General features: G+C 46.7%; 1 protein-coding gene across 1 annotated transcript in view; it reads right to left on the bottom strand.

The window, feature by feature from the left end:
* RNF207 (ring finger protein 207) overlaps nt 1–14,083 on the bottom strand; it is a 100,676-nt gene extending 86,593 nt beyond the window's left edge. Inside the window, exon 1 of the mRNA XM_088447717.1 lies at nt 13,893–14,083. Coding sequence (XP_088303843.1) covers nt 13,893–14,083 — 191 coding nt within the window. The remainder of the gene's footprint in view (nt 1–13,892) is intronic.
* Between the last annotated feature and the right edge of the window lie 311 nt (nt 14,084–14,394).

Genomic DNA, 14,394 nt, shown 5'->3' with positions numbered 1-14,394 from the left:
TTCTGATAGTAATTTTTCTAATCCTCTTACCAATCATAATATCTATATTCAAAATCTCTCTGGTATGAAAATAAGTATGGCTGCCAGACACAGATACAGGCTCACAGCTCTCATCATGTCATGTGATTGCAGAGGAGGGAGAAGGAGGGGGAGCATATCTAAGCGAAAACAGAGCTCTTCCAAAGCGTCTCTGCACACTACATCATGTGTCATGTGACAGTGGTTGCCATAGTAGTCACATAACACTACAGAATTATAAATCACTAATAGCAGTCAGAAGGAAATAAAGGTTATCACCAAACTTCTTCTTATAGCCTGTCATATTGATCTTAAAAAAAAATGCACAATATTTTAGATTTTGATAATAGTTATTTGCTCAGTGTGTTTTTGTTTTTTTCACTATATATTTGCAAAGTGCCATTTCTATAGAAAATTTTACATATTATATATTCAGTGTTCTTTTATTGTGGTTCACAATAGCTAATTCCAGGAAGAATTCAGTGAAATTATTTCAGAAATGAACAATAAAAGCATCTGTAAACTATTCTCAGAGTGTTGAAGCTACCCGTACTATAAATCTTGGATCAACTTGTAATATTAAGTGGGTAGTGGCACCAGTGGCTGATTCAGCAATTCAGGACAGGCACGGCACGCCAAGGGCAAGACTACATCATAGTGGGCATTACCATGTAACTGAAATAAAAACTTTAAAAAAAAATCGAGGGTAAGACAATACCTCCATCCACTTTATCTCTCCCCAAGGCTTAGTACATAGGCCCTCATTCAGAGCCACTCGCTATTTGCGGTCATTCGTTCTAAAACTAGGGGTGGCTATTCAAATGAACCGTTCTCTGTTTGCGGTCTGTTCACGCCTCTATGTCTGAACGAGCGAACAAAACTTGCGTTAGTTTTTTGGAAAAATACGCCCCCTGGCCGCTCGCATCCTACGTCATGTCCGCTATTTATTAGATTAATCGAGTACATCGACAAGGGTATGAACTGCTCGCTATTCTTGGGGTTGGTGTTTGCTACCACAATTTTGCGAGCAGTTCTGGCTTAAAAAAAACCCAGTGACGTGGTCAATGATGCTGCTGTTTTAAATATGTACACCCATAAAACGCCCGTTTTGACCTTTAAGCACGCCTGCGATCGGATCTCCACTCCCCGTTTTCAAGCACCTTCCCCTGTTACCACCCACATACGCCTCATCCTGTCACTCAAATTATCAGGCATTCGCTATTTCGCGAGCACATGAATTTTGGCCGCACTGACTGGTTCGCGCATGCGTATATCGATCCATACGCATGCGCAGTTTGGCAAACATCGCTCGGAGCGAACGAGCTGCCGCTTACGAGTGGCTCTGAATCAGGCCCATAGATCCTTAAATGTGTCTTATAGAAAGTATAGGTACAACTACATGTCGGTAGTGGCAGAAACTTCCAGTCCTTTTGCGAGGGGAGTTAAAGTGATGTGCCCTTCCAAAATGCATCCTTGTCAATGTGCCCTCTCTACTCCTTAATCGCATACCATGGGAAAAATATAATTTTTCATGTTAGTACAAATTAGGGGTGAGCGGGTTCGGATTTCTGAAATCCGAACCCCCCCGAGCCCCCCCGATCCGAGGCAGATCCGAGTCAGGCTCGACTTTTCCCGCCTGACTCGGATTCTGAAATCGAGGCAAAACGTCATCATCCCGCCTTCCGAGTCTCGCGGGTTTTGGATCCTATATAAGGTACCCGCATCGGCGCCATTTTCTCACTCGGCTGTGGACAGTGAAGAGGGAGGGTGGGAGTTAGGGCTGGCTGGGCTGTGTAGTGTAGTGTAGTGTAGTGCAGAGTAGTGTTGTGCTGCGCTGCGCTGCGCTGCGCTGCTGTTGTCCACTACTTCAAAGTCCATAGGGGCTGGCTGTGTTGTGCTGTGCTGCTGTTGTTAATAGGGGCTGTGTCCACTACTTCAAAGTCCATAGGGGATGGCTGGACTGTGTTGTGCAGTCAGTTGTCCATAGGGGCTGTGTCCACTCCAAAGTCCTGTGCAGTGTCCCAGTCCTAAAGGGGTGCTGTAGTGTTGTCCAGGGGGTGCTCTGTCCGTCAGGGGTGCTCCCCCTAAGTGCTAAAAAAAAATAATATTTTTTCTGTGTTTGTGAATTGCGTACGCAGTAGCCGCACGTGCATCAACAAAGTAGTGCCAAGCGTGCGCCTGTGTCATAAGTAAAGGGCCGGCTGGCTTGACCGTTAAAGGGTGCTGTAACCCCCAAAGTACACTCCAAACCAAATAACAAAATATTTTCTGTGTTTGTGAATTGTGTGCGCAGTAGCCGCACGTGCATCAACAAAGTAGTGCCAAGCGTGCGCCTGTGTCATAAGTAAAGGGCCGGCTGGCTTGACCGTTAAAGGGTGCTGTAACCCCCAAAGTACACTCCAGTCCAAACCAAATAAAAAAATATTTTCTGTGTTTGTGAATTGTGTGCGCAGTAGCCGCACGTGCATCAACAAAGTAGTGCCAAGCGTGCGCCTGTGTCATAAGTAAAGGGCCGGCTGGCTTGACCGTTAAAGGGTGCTGTAACCCCCAAAGTACACTCCAAACCAAATAACAAAATATTTTCTGTGTTTGTGAATTGTGTGCGCAGTAGCCGCACGTGCATCAACAAAGTAGGGCCAAGCGTGCGCCTGTGTCATAAGTAAAGGGCCGGCTGGCTTGACCGTTAAAGGGTGCTGTAACCCCCAAAGTACACTCCAAACCAAATAACAAAATATTTTCTGTGTTTGTGAATTGTGTGCGCAGTAGCCGCACGTGCATCAACAAAGTAGTGCCAAGCGTGCGCCTGTGTCATAAGTAAAGGGCCGGCTGGCTTGACCGTTAAAGGGTGCTGTAACCCCCAAAGTACACTCCAAACCAAATAACAAAATATTTTCTGTGTTTGTGAATTGTGTGCGCAGTAGCCGCACGTGAATCAACAAAGTAGTGCCAAGCGTGCGTCTGTGTCATAAGTAAAGGGCCGGCCGGCTTGACCATTAAAGGGTGCTGTAACCCCCAAAGTACACTCCAGTCCAAACCAAATAAAAAAATATTTTCTGTTTGTGAATTGTGTGCGCAGTAGCCGCACATGCATCAACAAAATAGTGCCAAGCGTGCGCCTGTGTCATAAGTCAAGAGCCGGTTTGGACATCTGGTCCGGACTGAAGGACGTGCCAACAATTTCTGACAAGTCTACTGTCACTGCATATGATACTGTCCTCAAAGCAGCAGCGACAAGCGTGCGTCTGTCTGTTAAAGGGTGGTGTAACCCTCAAAGTGCGCTCCACAAACAATAAAAAAATTCTTCCTTTTTTTTCTGTCTTTGTGAAATGTGTGGGCTGTAGCCGCACCTGCATCCTTAAAGCAGCAGCGACAAGCGTGCGTCTGTCTGTTAAAGGATTACATCGGTGACAGCATCCAAGTAGGCATGTCAGACAGTCCGTACCTGTACTGGCAGGAAAAAGAAGCAATTTGGAGGTCCCTGTACAAACTGGCTCTATTTTATCTGAGTTGCCCCCCCTCCAGTGTGTACTCCGAAAGAGTGTTTAGTGCAGCCAGGAACCTTGTCAGCGAAAGGCGTAGGAGGTTGCTTCCACAAAATGTGGAGAAGATGATGTTCATAAAATGAATTATCAACTCTTCCAGGAAGACCAGCCTCCAGAACGTACAGAGGGACCTGTGGTTGTGGATTCCAGCAGGGACGAATTAATACTCTGTGAGGATGAGGATGTACACAACACTGAAGAGGGTGAGGAATCGGTGGATGAGGAGGATGAGGACGACATCTTGCCTCCGTAGAGCCAGTTTGTGCAGGGACAGATTAATTGCCAGCTTGTTTTGTGGGGGCCCAAACGAACCAATCATTTCAGCCACAGTCGTGTGGCAGACCCTGGCGCTGAAATGATTGGTTTGTTAAAGTGTGCATGTCCTGTTTATACAACATAAGGGTGGGTGGGAGGGCCCAAGGACAATTCCATCTTGCACCTCTTTTTTTTCTTTGAATTATGTACTGTTTGGGGCCTAGTTTTTCAAACTGCCAGCCTGTATGCCACTGCAGTGTCACTCCTAGATGGACCACGTGTTTGTGCCGCCCACTCGTATCTCTTAGCATAGTCATCCAGCTACCTCGGTGCAACCTTTTGGATATAAAAACACTGTTGTGAGGTGTGAGGTGTTCAGAATAGACTGGAAATGAGTGGAAATTAAGGTTATTGAGGTTAATAATAGCATAGGAGCAGAAAAACACACAAATTCTGTGATTTTAGCTGTTTTTATGCTTTTTAAAAAAAAAAATACAAATCCAAAACACAAAACCCAGAACCCAAAACACGGAAGGGTGGTTTTGGCAAAACCAATCCAGATCCAAAACACGAAGAAAGATCCAGATCCAAAACCAAAACACGAAAAGTGGCCGGTGCACACCCCTAGTACAAATGTATTCCCCAAGGGATTCCCCTAATCTATCTTACCCCCTGCAGAGGTCATGAATTTGACCCCCAAATCCACGCACTTACCCATAAAGCTAAGTAACAACTGTGCAAAAGTAGGCACTGTGATATGTCAGAGAACTCGTTCTGCGGTTTTGCACTTTTGCGTTTCCTAAATTACCCGTTTTGTTAGTTACAGTTTAATGTTGCTACTGGTGAGCTGGAGATTTAGGGCCTGATTCAGAGTTGGTAATAGAGAGAGATAGCACTTAACTGTGTACCTGGGCAAACCATGTTGCAATGCAAGGGGTGTAAATAATTTATTTTATTTTTTTTGCATGTAGGGTAAATACTGGCTGCTTTTGTATGTAGCTCACAAATACTGCACAGCTTTATTATTACTCTACAATATAGATGTCAGTTTGGACACCTCCCTCCCAAATCTAAATTTCTCTGCACATTTTAAATCTGCCCCACCTGCAGTGCAACATGGTTTCACCAAGATGACCAGTTGAGAGAGAGATCTCTCTCTGGGCCTAATTCAGACCCGCTTGCGAGCGCTGTGCGCTCGCAAGCGGGTCGATGGTGGCCCAGTGCGCATGCGCACGACGGAGCCGGCTCCGTCATGCGCATGCGCGAGACCCGGATAGGGGTCTCGCAACTAAGGGGGCGTGCTGTCGATGTTGAGTGACAGCATGCCCCCTTTGGTTGGAGGGCCGGGGGCATGTCTGCTCAGACGGAGGCGTTCCCATGGGAACGCCTACCATCTGGGGCCGGCACCACTGACATCACAAGTGATGTCAGTGGGAGTGCTTTCGGCTCTGTTAGAGCCGAAAGCACTCTGGGGCTTGCGGAAACGAGACCCTACCGCAAGGGTCTCGTCGCAAGCCCGATGGTCGCGATGGTCTTGACCATCGCGACCATCTTCCTGCCCGATCGCTATAACTGTGGGTGGTCACCCACAGCTATGCGAGCAGCCAGGAGGCCGCTCTAAAAAAGAAGGCCGGCCCTGATTCAGAGCGAGCGCTCTGTCAGAGCGTCTGGCTCTGAATCAGGGCCTCTATTCCCAACTCTGAATCAGGCCCTTAGTCAATATGTATCAATTTTGTTTAACTACTTACCTGGCATTTTTTTTTTTTTTTTCTAAAAAAAATCGCTCAAGAAATTGCTGGTGTTTTTTTTATATGTGAATTAGGTGAAGAACATGTATTTCAACTTATCTAAAATGATTTAATAAAAAAAAAATCTTTTTAAAATTGGTAAAAAAAAATATGTCGGTTTTTCAAACATCGGAATATCAGATCACCACCATCAGAACTTCAGGAACATCACGACCTTCATGACTTCCCTTTTCACAGTGGCTTCGGGGCACCTGGTACTCGCTATGGTACTGGCCATCGTTATGGTATCCATCGATGGTTACCATCGAGTGTGATGGTGACATAAGCCACCATTCAGTCTGGTGCCATCGATGGTTTTACCATCGTTGATTTTGCAGCTGGCTCTGCTTCTTACTGAGAGCCGGGGGCAGGGCTGAGCTGTGAATGACAACTCAGCCTATAAAAGAGGCGGGACATCCAACAACCATCGGGCATTCAGCTACAATCGATGGCAGTAAACCATCTGGTTCTTCACCATCGATGGCAAAGGAATTCAACATCATTTACTTTTTCCCAGCGGCTGTTAATCTCTGCAGCCGCTGGGTGGGGGTCCTGCTGTCCTCACTGGTCCAACAAGTTTACGTCCTGGATGACGTAAACTTGTTGTGAAAACAAAGCGGGGAGAAGAGAATAATGAAATAACATAGCAGTTGGTGATTGAGGTCCCCGCACGATGCGCTGATATACTGTATGTGGCTGCAAATAACATGTTTCCAGTCCACCCAGCAGGTCACATGTTCTAGGTCACCCAGCAGGTACACAGGGAGAGTTCACCAACTGTCACATTTTCCAGAGCACAATGGTGATGCATTGTAAATGGCGGGCAGACGTTTTGCCACATAACTCTGAAACGAAGCAACCAATTACAATGCCAATATTTTTTCTGCAAATCTACCGACCAAGCCCTTAAATTTGGTATATGATGTGCCCTGCCCGGAAATGTTTAAATAAACACAATACACACACCGTTATAGTAAAGTTTTAATACATACATACACACTCACAGACATATGTCACTCATGAATGCTGTCCTTCTGCTACTAATATATAATAGCAGAAGAAACTCCACTATGTGTCTTTTCCAGTTCACCCTCCAACTGTTCTCCCCTTCCCCTTAATATGTAAGCTCTTATGGGCTGGGCCCATCCACCCACTTGTTCGTCCCTAGCACACTCCATGTTACCAGTGCCCCTCTCCATTCACTCCTTCTCCCCTTCAGTGATTACTAAGCCTTGGATGGAGATAAAGTGAACAGAGATAAAGTCCCGTCCAATCAGCTCTTAACTGTCATTTTTCAAACACAGCCTGTGACATGGCAGTTAAGAGCTGATTGGTTGGGACTTTATCTCCATACACTTTGGGGTATATTTATCAAAATTCGATTTTAATTTTGCATGTTCATGTACAAATCAAACAGCAAATCCCACTTCAAAATGAACTTCAAAGCCCCGACTGAATAGAACTGCTTCATGCTTTAATTTTCAGCATGAGCAGTTCGTTTTCACACAGATACTTGCATACATCAGTGAGATGCATGCATGTATCTTACTGTAAATAGCTTAAAAATAGTTAAATAATAATTTTAAAAAAATGACGTGGGGTCCCCGCCTAAAACAGAACCAGCCCCAGACTTTTCATAGCAAGCCCTGGTTCTGTAAGTACAGGGGAAAAATTGCATAGGGCTCCCCCTGTACTTAGCACAACCAGCACTGGGCTCTGATCCTGTCCTGGTTCTGAAATTACAGGTGACAAAATGCATATGGTTCCCCTGTAATCTCCAGAACCAGCACTGGACCCTTTCTAGCAGGGGGCTGATGCCACAGTCAGGGGAGCCCTTTCACTGTGCCCCTCAGCCGAAACATCAGCCCTGACCACTAGTCAGCCCAGGCCAGGGATCCCTGGGGAGTTGTGGACCCCCCCAATAAAGGGGTCCCTTTCTCCAGGGCACCCCTGGCCTAGACTGATAGCCCGGGGCTATCCCTGCAACCTCTGGGCAGTGAGTGGTGGGTTGATAGTGTATCTTACTATCACAGACAAATCACCTTGGCCATGATTATGCTAAAAACCTCTATTTATTGCAAAAATGTTATTGCAAACTGTATTTATACATATAATTAGTATTTTGGAGTTGTGCATCTGTGATTTGTCTTTTTTTTTGTGTCTACATTAACAGTCTCAACAGGTAGCACCTCCCATTATATATATTCAGGGTGTGCAGTCTAGGACCCCTTTCACATATACTCACTGATGTATGCATGTATCTATGTCAGTCAGACCTGCTCATGCTAAAATTGAAAGCATGAAGCAGGTCTATTCATTTGGGGATTTAAAGTTCGATCTGAAATTCGATTTTGGGTTCGATTTCAAATCGAATCATAGTAAATAAGGGATTTGTGTGTTGGTCTATGTAAAAGTACAGATGTATCGATTTTGAGTGGGATTGAGTGAAATTCGGTTTTATGTTCGATTTTGCCTATAAATCTATTGTAGATCTTCAAATGCAAAATCATTGAAAATCAAATGAAAATAAAATGTCAAATCACACAAAAAAACAAACTGAACTTTAGTAAATTTACCCCTTTATCTCCATCCAAGGCTTACTAAATAAACCCCTCTGACTCTGTTTGCTCGCCCATATGGGGGATACAGGATCACTGAGCACCAAATTGATTCCCACCAGCCTCTCGCTACTGTATGCTTCTGCTAGCATCAATGTGTTGCCCTGCCCTTGCCCCTATTAACTGATCTACCGACTCTGTGGTGTGATACTAATGATTGGTGCTTATGTTATGGCCTGCCGTTTTGTAATGTATTTATACTCTTATAAACTTTCACTGTCTTATATGTCTACAATCTACGGCACAGATTTGGGGCGTGAGTAAGCACTGCTCTTAATCCAAGTTTTTTCCTTTGCTATTTTATTTGTTCCCTTTCCTAGTTGAAGAGCAGCCATGAACAGATTTTTCCCCAAAAACGTTTTTTTTTTCTAGAAAATATGATCATTTAGAAACGACTGCAGCCCTCATCCCGAGAACAATTGTGTTACCCAGCTTAATACAGAGCTTCACTGGCCATTCCTGCGTACCCCCCCCCCCAAACACACACACACTGTGCAGAGAATTGAGTTTATCTGGATCTGCTAATGTGACTACAACAGAGTAGACAGTAAGCGATAAGAGGAATATGTGGCCGCCTGTGTCCTGATAGTGCCCCAGAGCCCTTTGTTCCTATATTATGACTGAGCTAAAAGTAGCAGCCCACACATGCAGCTGTTCAGTGATAAGCCGTTCTCATCACCTGTATTATATTTCATACATAAACGTAGTGTTATAAAGCAGAAAGGATATGTTTATTGTTTGACCTTTATATCACCAGCCAACTAAATTAACAACTCTAATACTAAACTTCTGAAAGTCAAAACACTCTACCAGATATCATTCCTGTGCAATAAACACACATGCCAAACAGGGGCACCGTGAGGGGGAGGAGAGTGGGTACCGAGGCTTGCTGGAGGGGCATGGCTGGGGCCTGGGTCCGCCACTCCCCCCCCCCCCATCCTGTCAGTGGCAGCAGTGGAGTGAGCACAGGGAGAGTTGCCTGCACTTGATAGGAGGGGGGAGAGTAATCACACTACCCTGATGCCAAATAGGATTTGGTAAAGAGCAACTAAAGACTTCCTTTTAGACTAATTGGGTGTCATCTATATAATAGTTTCATAAGCTCTGTCCCGTCTCCTGAATGCACGCTCCGTGGGAACTTGGTATGTATGAGAGCAGGGAGGGGGCAGGGAGGGTTTGTGGCATACGGGATGATGAGGCAGGGAAGGGGGGGGCAGAACGAGCAGTCACAGCAGGGGGGGGGGGAGCAGACTGTTATGTCCCCACACTCCATGCGACAGTGTTAGTAATAGACAGAATATGGGGAACAAAGGACAGTTCAGAGTCAACAATGACACCCAGCATGGGCGTAGCTATATTGGGTGCAGGGGGTGCCATTGCTATGGGGCTCATAGGCGAAGGAGATCCTGAACACAGGTCATATTATTGTCTACCAAGTTACCAGAATTGCCTGCTAAGCATTTAGGTCTGATCCATTGCCAGGCCTAAATGGGGTGACATTCCATATCCAGTGAATTATGTGAGTAGTGGATGCTATAATGGTAAAGGGGGCCTGTAAGATGGCATAATCTGGACTGGGCACTATAATATAGTATAATATGAACTGGAGGGCAGTGCAATGTTACATAATATGAACTGGTGCACTGTACTGTGGCACACTATGAACTGGAGGCACTATAGTATGGCATAATATGAACATGGGACACTAATGTGGCATAATATGAACTGGGGACACTGTAATGTGGCATTACATGAACTATGGGCACTGTGATGTGGCATAATATAAATTGGGGCACTGTGATGTGGCATAAAATGAACGGGGCAACTACAATAATGTGGCATAATATGAACTGTAGGCACTACAATGTGGCATACTATGAACTGGAGGCACTACAATATGGCATTATGAACTGAGAACACTTCAATGTCACAAAATATGTACTGGGGACCAGGGTCATAACTAGGGGTGTGCAACTGGTGCCCCACGGCCCTTGCTGTTCCAGACACCCTGCAGCCAATATCACTGTGGAGTGCTGCACATAGCGTCCTTCAAGATGCGCCAGGCACTGCTGCACTACTGGGTGCTGACGGCCCAGCCCCTATGCGCGGCATAATGAAGTCATGCACAAAGGGGGTGGGGCAGGCACAGGAATAGTTGAGCCCTGCTGGGTACACTATAAAATGACAAATGGAGGTACTGTGTGACATAATGTATACTGGTAGCACTACAATGACGCATATTGAGACCTAGGGCACTACTATGGGGCATACAATTAAGTAGGGCAATACTGAGGGACATAAATGAACTAGGGCACTACTATGGGGCATAACATTAACTAGGATACTACTGGTATCCGGTTGCTAGATCGATCTCTGGTAGATCGACAATACATACATCGACCACTGTACATCGACTTCATCTAGGTCGACAAATCATAGATCGACCGCACCTCTATATCAACACACACGTCATCGACATGAACATTAGATCGACACGAACATTAGATCGACACTACAAATGATCGCAACAAAACATACCGACAATACGAAGATAAACAACACACAAGATAGACTAAACAAAAGATCGACGAGTCCTAGATCGAAACAGTTAATAGATCGACAATAAAAAAGGTAGACAGTTAATACATCGACAAATAAATGATCGACACGTTACAGTTAGACAATATAAAATTATATACATCCTTGACACAATCCCGCTAATAGAGCATCCCCCGCCGCTACTTTCAACCGTGGTACTACAGGTCCCAGCCAGCCCTTTCATCCCTGCAAGCGCTGCTGGCAATGCAAGCCCCAACATCCACCCTCTGCCCATTCATCCCTGCAAGTGCTACTGGCAATGCAGCCCCAACATTCATTCTGCGGCCCTTGTGCCGAATTGCTTGGCACCCCCATTCTCTGCAGTGCACACCTTCATCAAATAACCCTCACCCCCCTCCCCTGTGCTCCCCTTTATTCCTGGACGCCTGGATCTGGGCGCATCTTCACCCCAGCAATAACAACCCGTCTAAGTTAAGACACTGCCCGCTAATAGTGCATCCCTATCTAAAGATGGAGTTACCCACCGGGTCTAAGCTTTAGAATGCATCGCATTCTGGTACTTAGCACATATGAGAAATGCAGTCAAACCCCCGAAAAATGCATTTTCTGGGGTTTGACTGCATTTCTGCCCTTAGTACATCCCGCCCTACACACCTAAAAGTAGAAAAATTTCATCATTTTGGGCTCTATTTATTAACATTATTTTTCCTAAAATAAAGTGAAAAAGGGTGTTTTCACACCCTTTGCACATTATTTTAGTTTCACCTGTAGTTATTACAGGGCAATTGGAGTAGAATTAGTAAAATTCTACTCCAACCCCCAGTATCACTTATTTTTAGTAAAGCAGATCGCATTTCCCATAATTGTAATGGGAAATGTGATCAGACCACAGTTACTAAAAATAAATTGTAAAAAAATACCGGGGGAAGCCCTGTGATAATAACGCCACCTGGAGGTGGCGTTATCCAGGGTCTCCCCCGGTTACCGGGCTCCCACTCTGCTCTAACGGAGAGAGCAGAGGCGGGAGCCGGTACCAGTAATCAGCTATGTGGTCTAAGTAGACCGCAAGCTGATTACTGTAAAAAAAAGAAAAAAAAAATGAAACATTTTTTTTTTCCTTACCTGAATCCAGGGACCGGTGATCGGGCCTCCGGTGATGGCTCCTCTCCGGTCAGCTGGTCTCCCACAGTGCACTGGGGCCCGGTCATCAGGTGATCGGGCCCCAGTGCAGTATGGGAGATCACCTGATCGGGAAGCCCGGAGAAGACCACCGGAGGCAGGAGGATGCAGGTAAGTGTAATGAAGGGAGGGGGGGTCGCGGGGGGGGGGGGGGTCGCGGGGGTCTGCGATCGCGGGGGGCGGGGCTTAGCGCCGGGGGTGGGGCTTAGCGTCGGTGGGGGGGTAGTAGCGGTGGTCGGTCGGCGCATGCGCGGGCTCTTAGTCGCGGTATTTTTTCCGAAAATACCGCGACTAGAGTGCGGATGGGATCTGCAGGGACAGAGCTTTATCGCAAGCTCTGTCCCTGCAAGGGATTTATAGTAAATCCCTGTGATATTGCCTGAATTCGCAATGCGAATTCACTCGGTAATATCACACTACAATCCGCATTCAATATGCGGATTGTAGTAAATAGAGCCCTTTGTGAGGAAAGTAGAAATAGAAATATTTTAATACTTATGATTTGTGGACGACCGTGTGGCCAGCTGGTGGCTGGTCATGATCATGCTGTTATGATGATGGGCCTATTATAATATGAAGGCCTGGGGCTGTAGTTCCATCCACACCCCCTGTTCAGAGGGGAAGGTACATATGATGTGAGTACGAGGGGGTTAATGAATAATGATAATGAGAAAACTTTTATCACCACTTTACTGGCATTACACAAGATATATCAGCAATAAGAGACAGAATAAAAGGGAAGTAGTCAGCAGCGGTCAGGATGCTGGCGGTCAAAATACCGGTGCCGGAATCCTGACAGCAGTCGGAATCCCCGGCACCAGAATTCTGACCGCCGGAATTCTGACGGTAAGTATTAGGGTTAGGCACTAGGGGGAGGGCTAGACTGTGGGGGGGGGGAAGGTTTAGGGTTAGTCTGCGGGGGGAGGGTTAGGTTTAGGCTACAGGGGGAGGGTTAGGGTTAGGCTGCGGGAGGGGCTGGTTAGGGTTAGGCTGAGGACAGGGAGGGTTAGTGTTAGGCTGAGGACAGGGTGGGTTACAGTTGGGCACTAGGGGGAGGGTTAGGGTTAGGCTGCGGGAGGGGCTGGTTAGGGTTAGGCTGAGGACAGGGAGGGTTAGTGTTAGGCTGAGGACAGGGAAGGTTACAGTTGGGCACTAGGGGGAGGGTTAGGGTTAGGCTGTGGGAGGGGATGGTTAGGGTTAGACTGAGGACAGGGAGGGTTAGTGTTAGGCTGAGGACAGGGAGGGTTAGAGTTAGGCACTAGGGGGAGGGTTAGCGTTAGGCACTAGGGGGAGGGTTAGGCACTAGGGGTAGGGTTAGGCTGCGATGGGGAAGGTTAGGGTTAGGCTGCGATGGGGAGGGTTAGGGTTAGGCTGTGGGGGGGAAGGTTAGGGTTAGGCACTTGGGGGAGGCTGCGGGGGGAAGGTTAGGGTTAGGCTGCAGAGTGGGAGGGTTAGGGTTAGGCACTAGGGGAAGTGTTAGGCACTAGGGGGAGGGTTAGGCACTAGGGGGAGGGTTAGGGTTAGGCTGTGGGGGGAGGGTTAGGGTTAGGCTACGGTAAGGGATGGTTAGGGTTAGTCTGCGTAGAGGGAGGGTTAGGGTTAGGCTGCGGAGAGGGAGGGTTAGAATGCTTACCCTCCCTGCCGGTATGCTGCTGCTGGTATTCTGATGGCCAGCATCCCGACCACCGGGATCCTGTACCCAACCCGAATAAAACAGACAAATATTTAACAGGGTTCTTGGGACAAAAAGCAAGCATAACCCACTGGTGGATCTATATGTGCTATTAAATCTAGTTGAGGAAAAAAACATGTAATGCTATAGAGCTGTAAATACCTAAAATAAATGATAAAAAAGCGAGATAGGAATGTTGTGCCATAACAGACAGCATTGATATCCTATAAGTCTGGGCTGGCATCTGTTCCTCGTCACTCACCCGCAGAGAGGACAGGTCAGTCGGTTGTCTATGGCCCGGCCACGGAGACAGCTGGCACAGAAGTTGTGGTAACAGTCCATCAGACATGGATGCTCATATTGCTCATGGCACAGGAAACAGGCCAGCGGGTGGCAGTGAGCCTTATCCAAGTCATGTAGAGTTTCCAGGGGAGAAAATATCCCTCCAGACATTTCTATGAAGGCAAAATATACAATAAAGTCACCATTATATAGAAGCCCAACATGATTTAAAAAAAAGTTATATCTCACCAGGTCGGCGTTGCAGGGGGCGTGTCAGCAACAATGGTGGGCGGTGCGGGGGGGTGTTAGCATGATCGCGTAATCGTGGCCCCATCCCCTGCTATACCATGACTATATTCCGGCAATGTAAAGCAGGGGGTGGGCTACGATGACAAGATTCAGCGCAAATTGTATCATCAGCCCCACCCCCCTCCCCCCGATCCACCCTCTATCACTCTTCTGGAGCGGGATGACCGTGGCCC

The sequence above is a fragment of the Taudactylus pleione genome, unplaced genomic scaffold (assembly GCF_031769625.1).
Source record: "Taudactylus pleione unplaced genomic scaffold, aTauple2 ptg000437l, whole genome shotgun sequence".
Classification (NCBI taxonomy): Eukaryota; Metazoa; Chordata; class Amphibia; order Anura; family Myobatrachidae; genus Taudactylus; species Taudactylus pleione.
The sequence above is the reverse complement of the archived record's forward strand: the minus strand, read 5'-3'. Positions and strand labels throughout refer to the sequence as shown.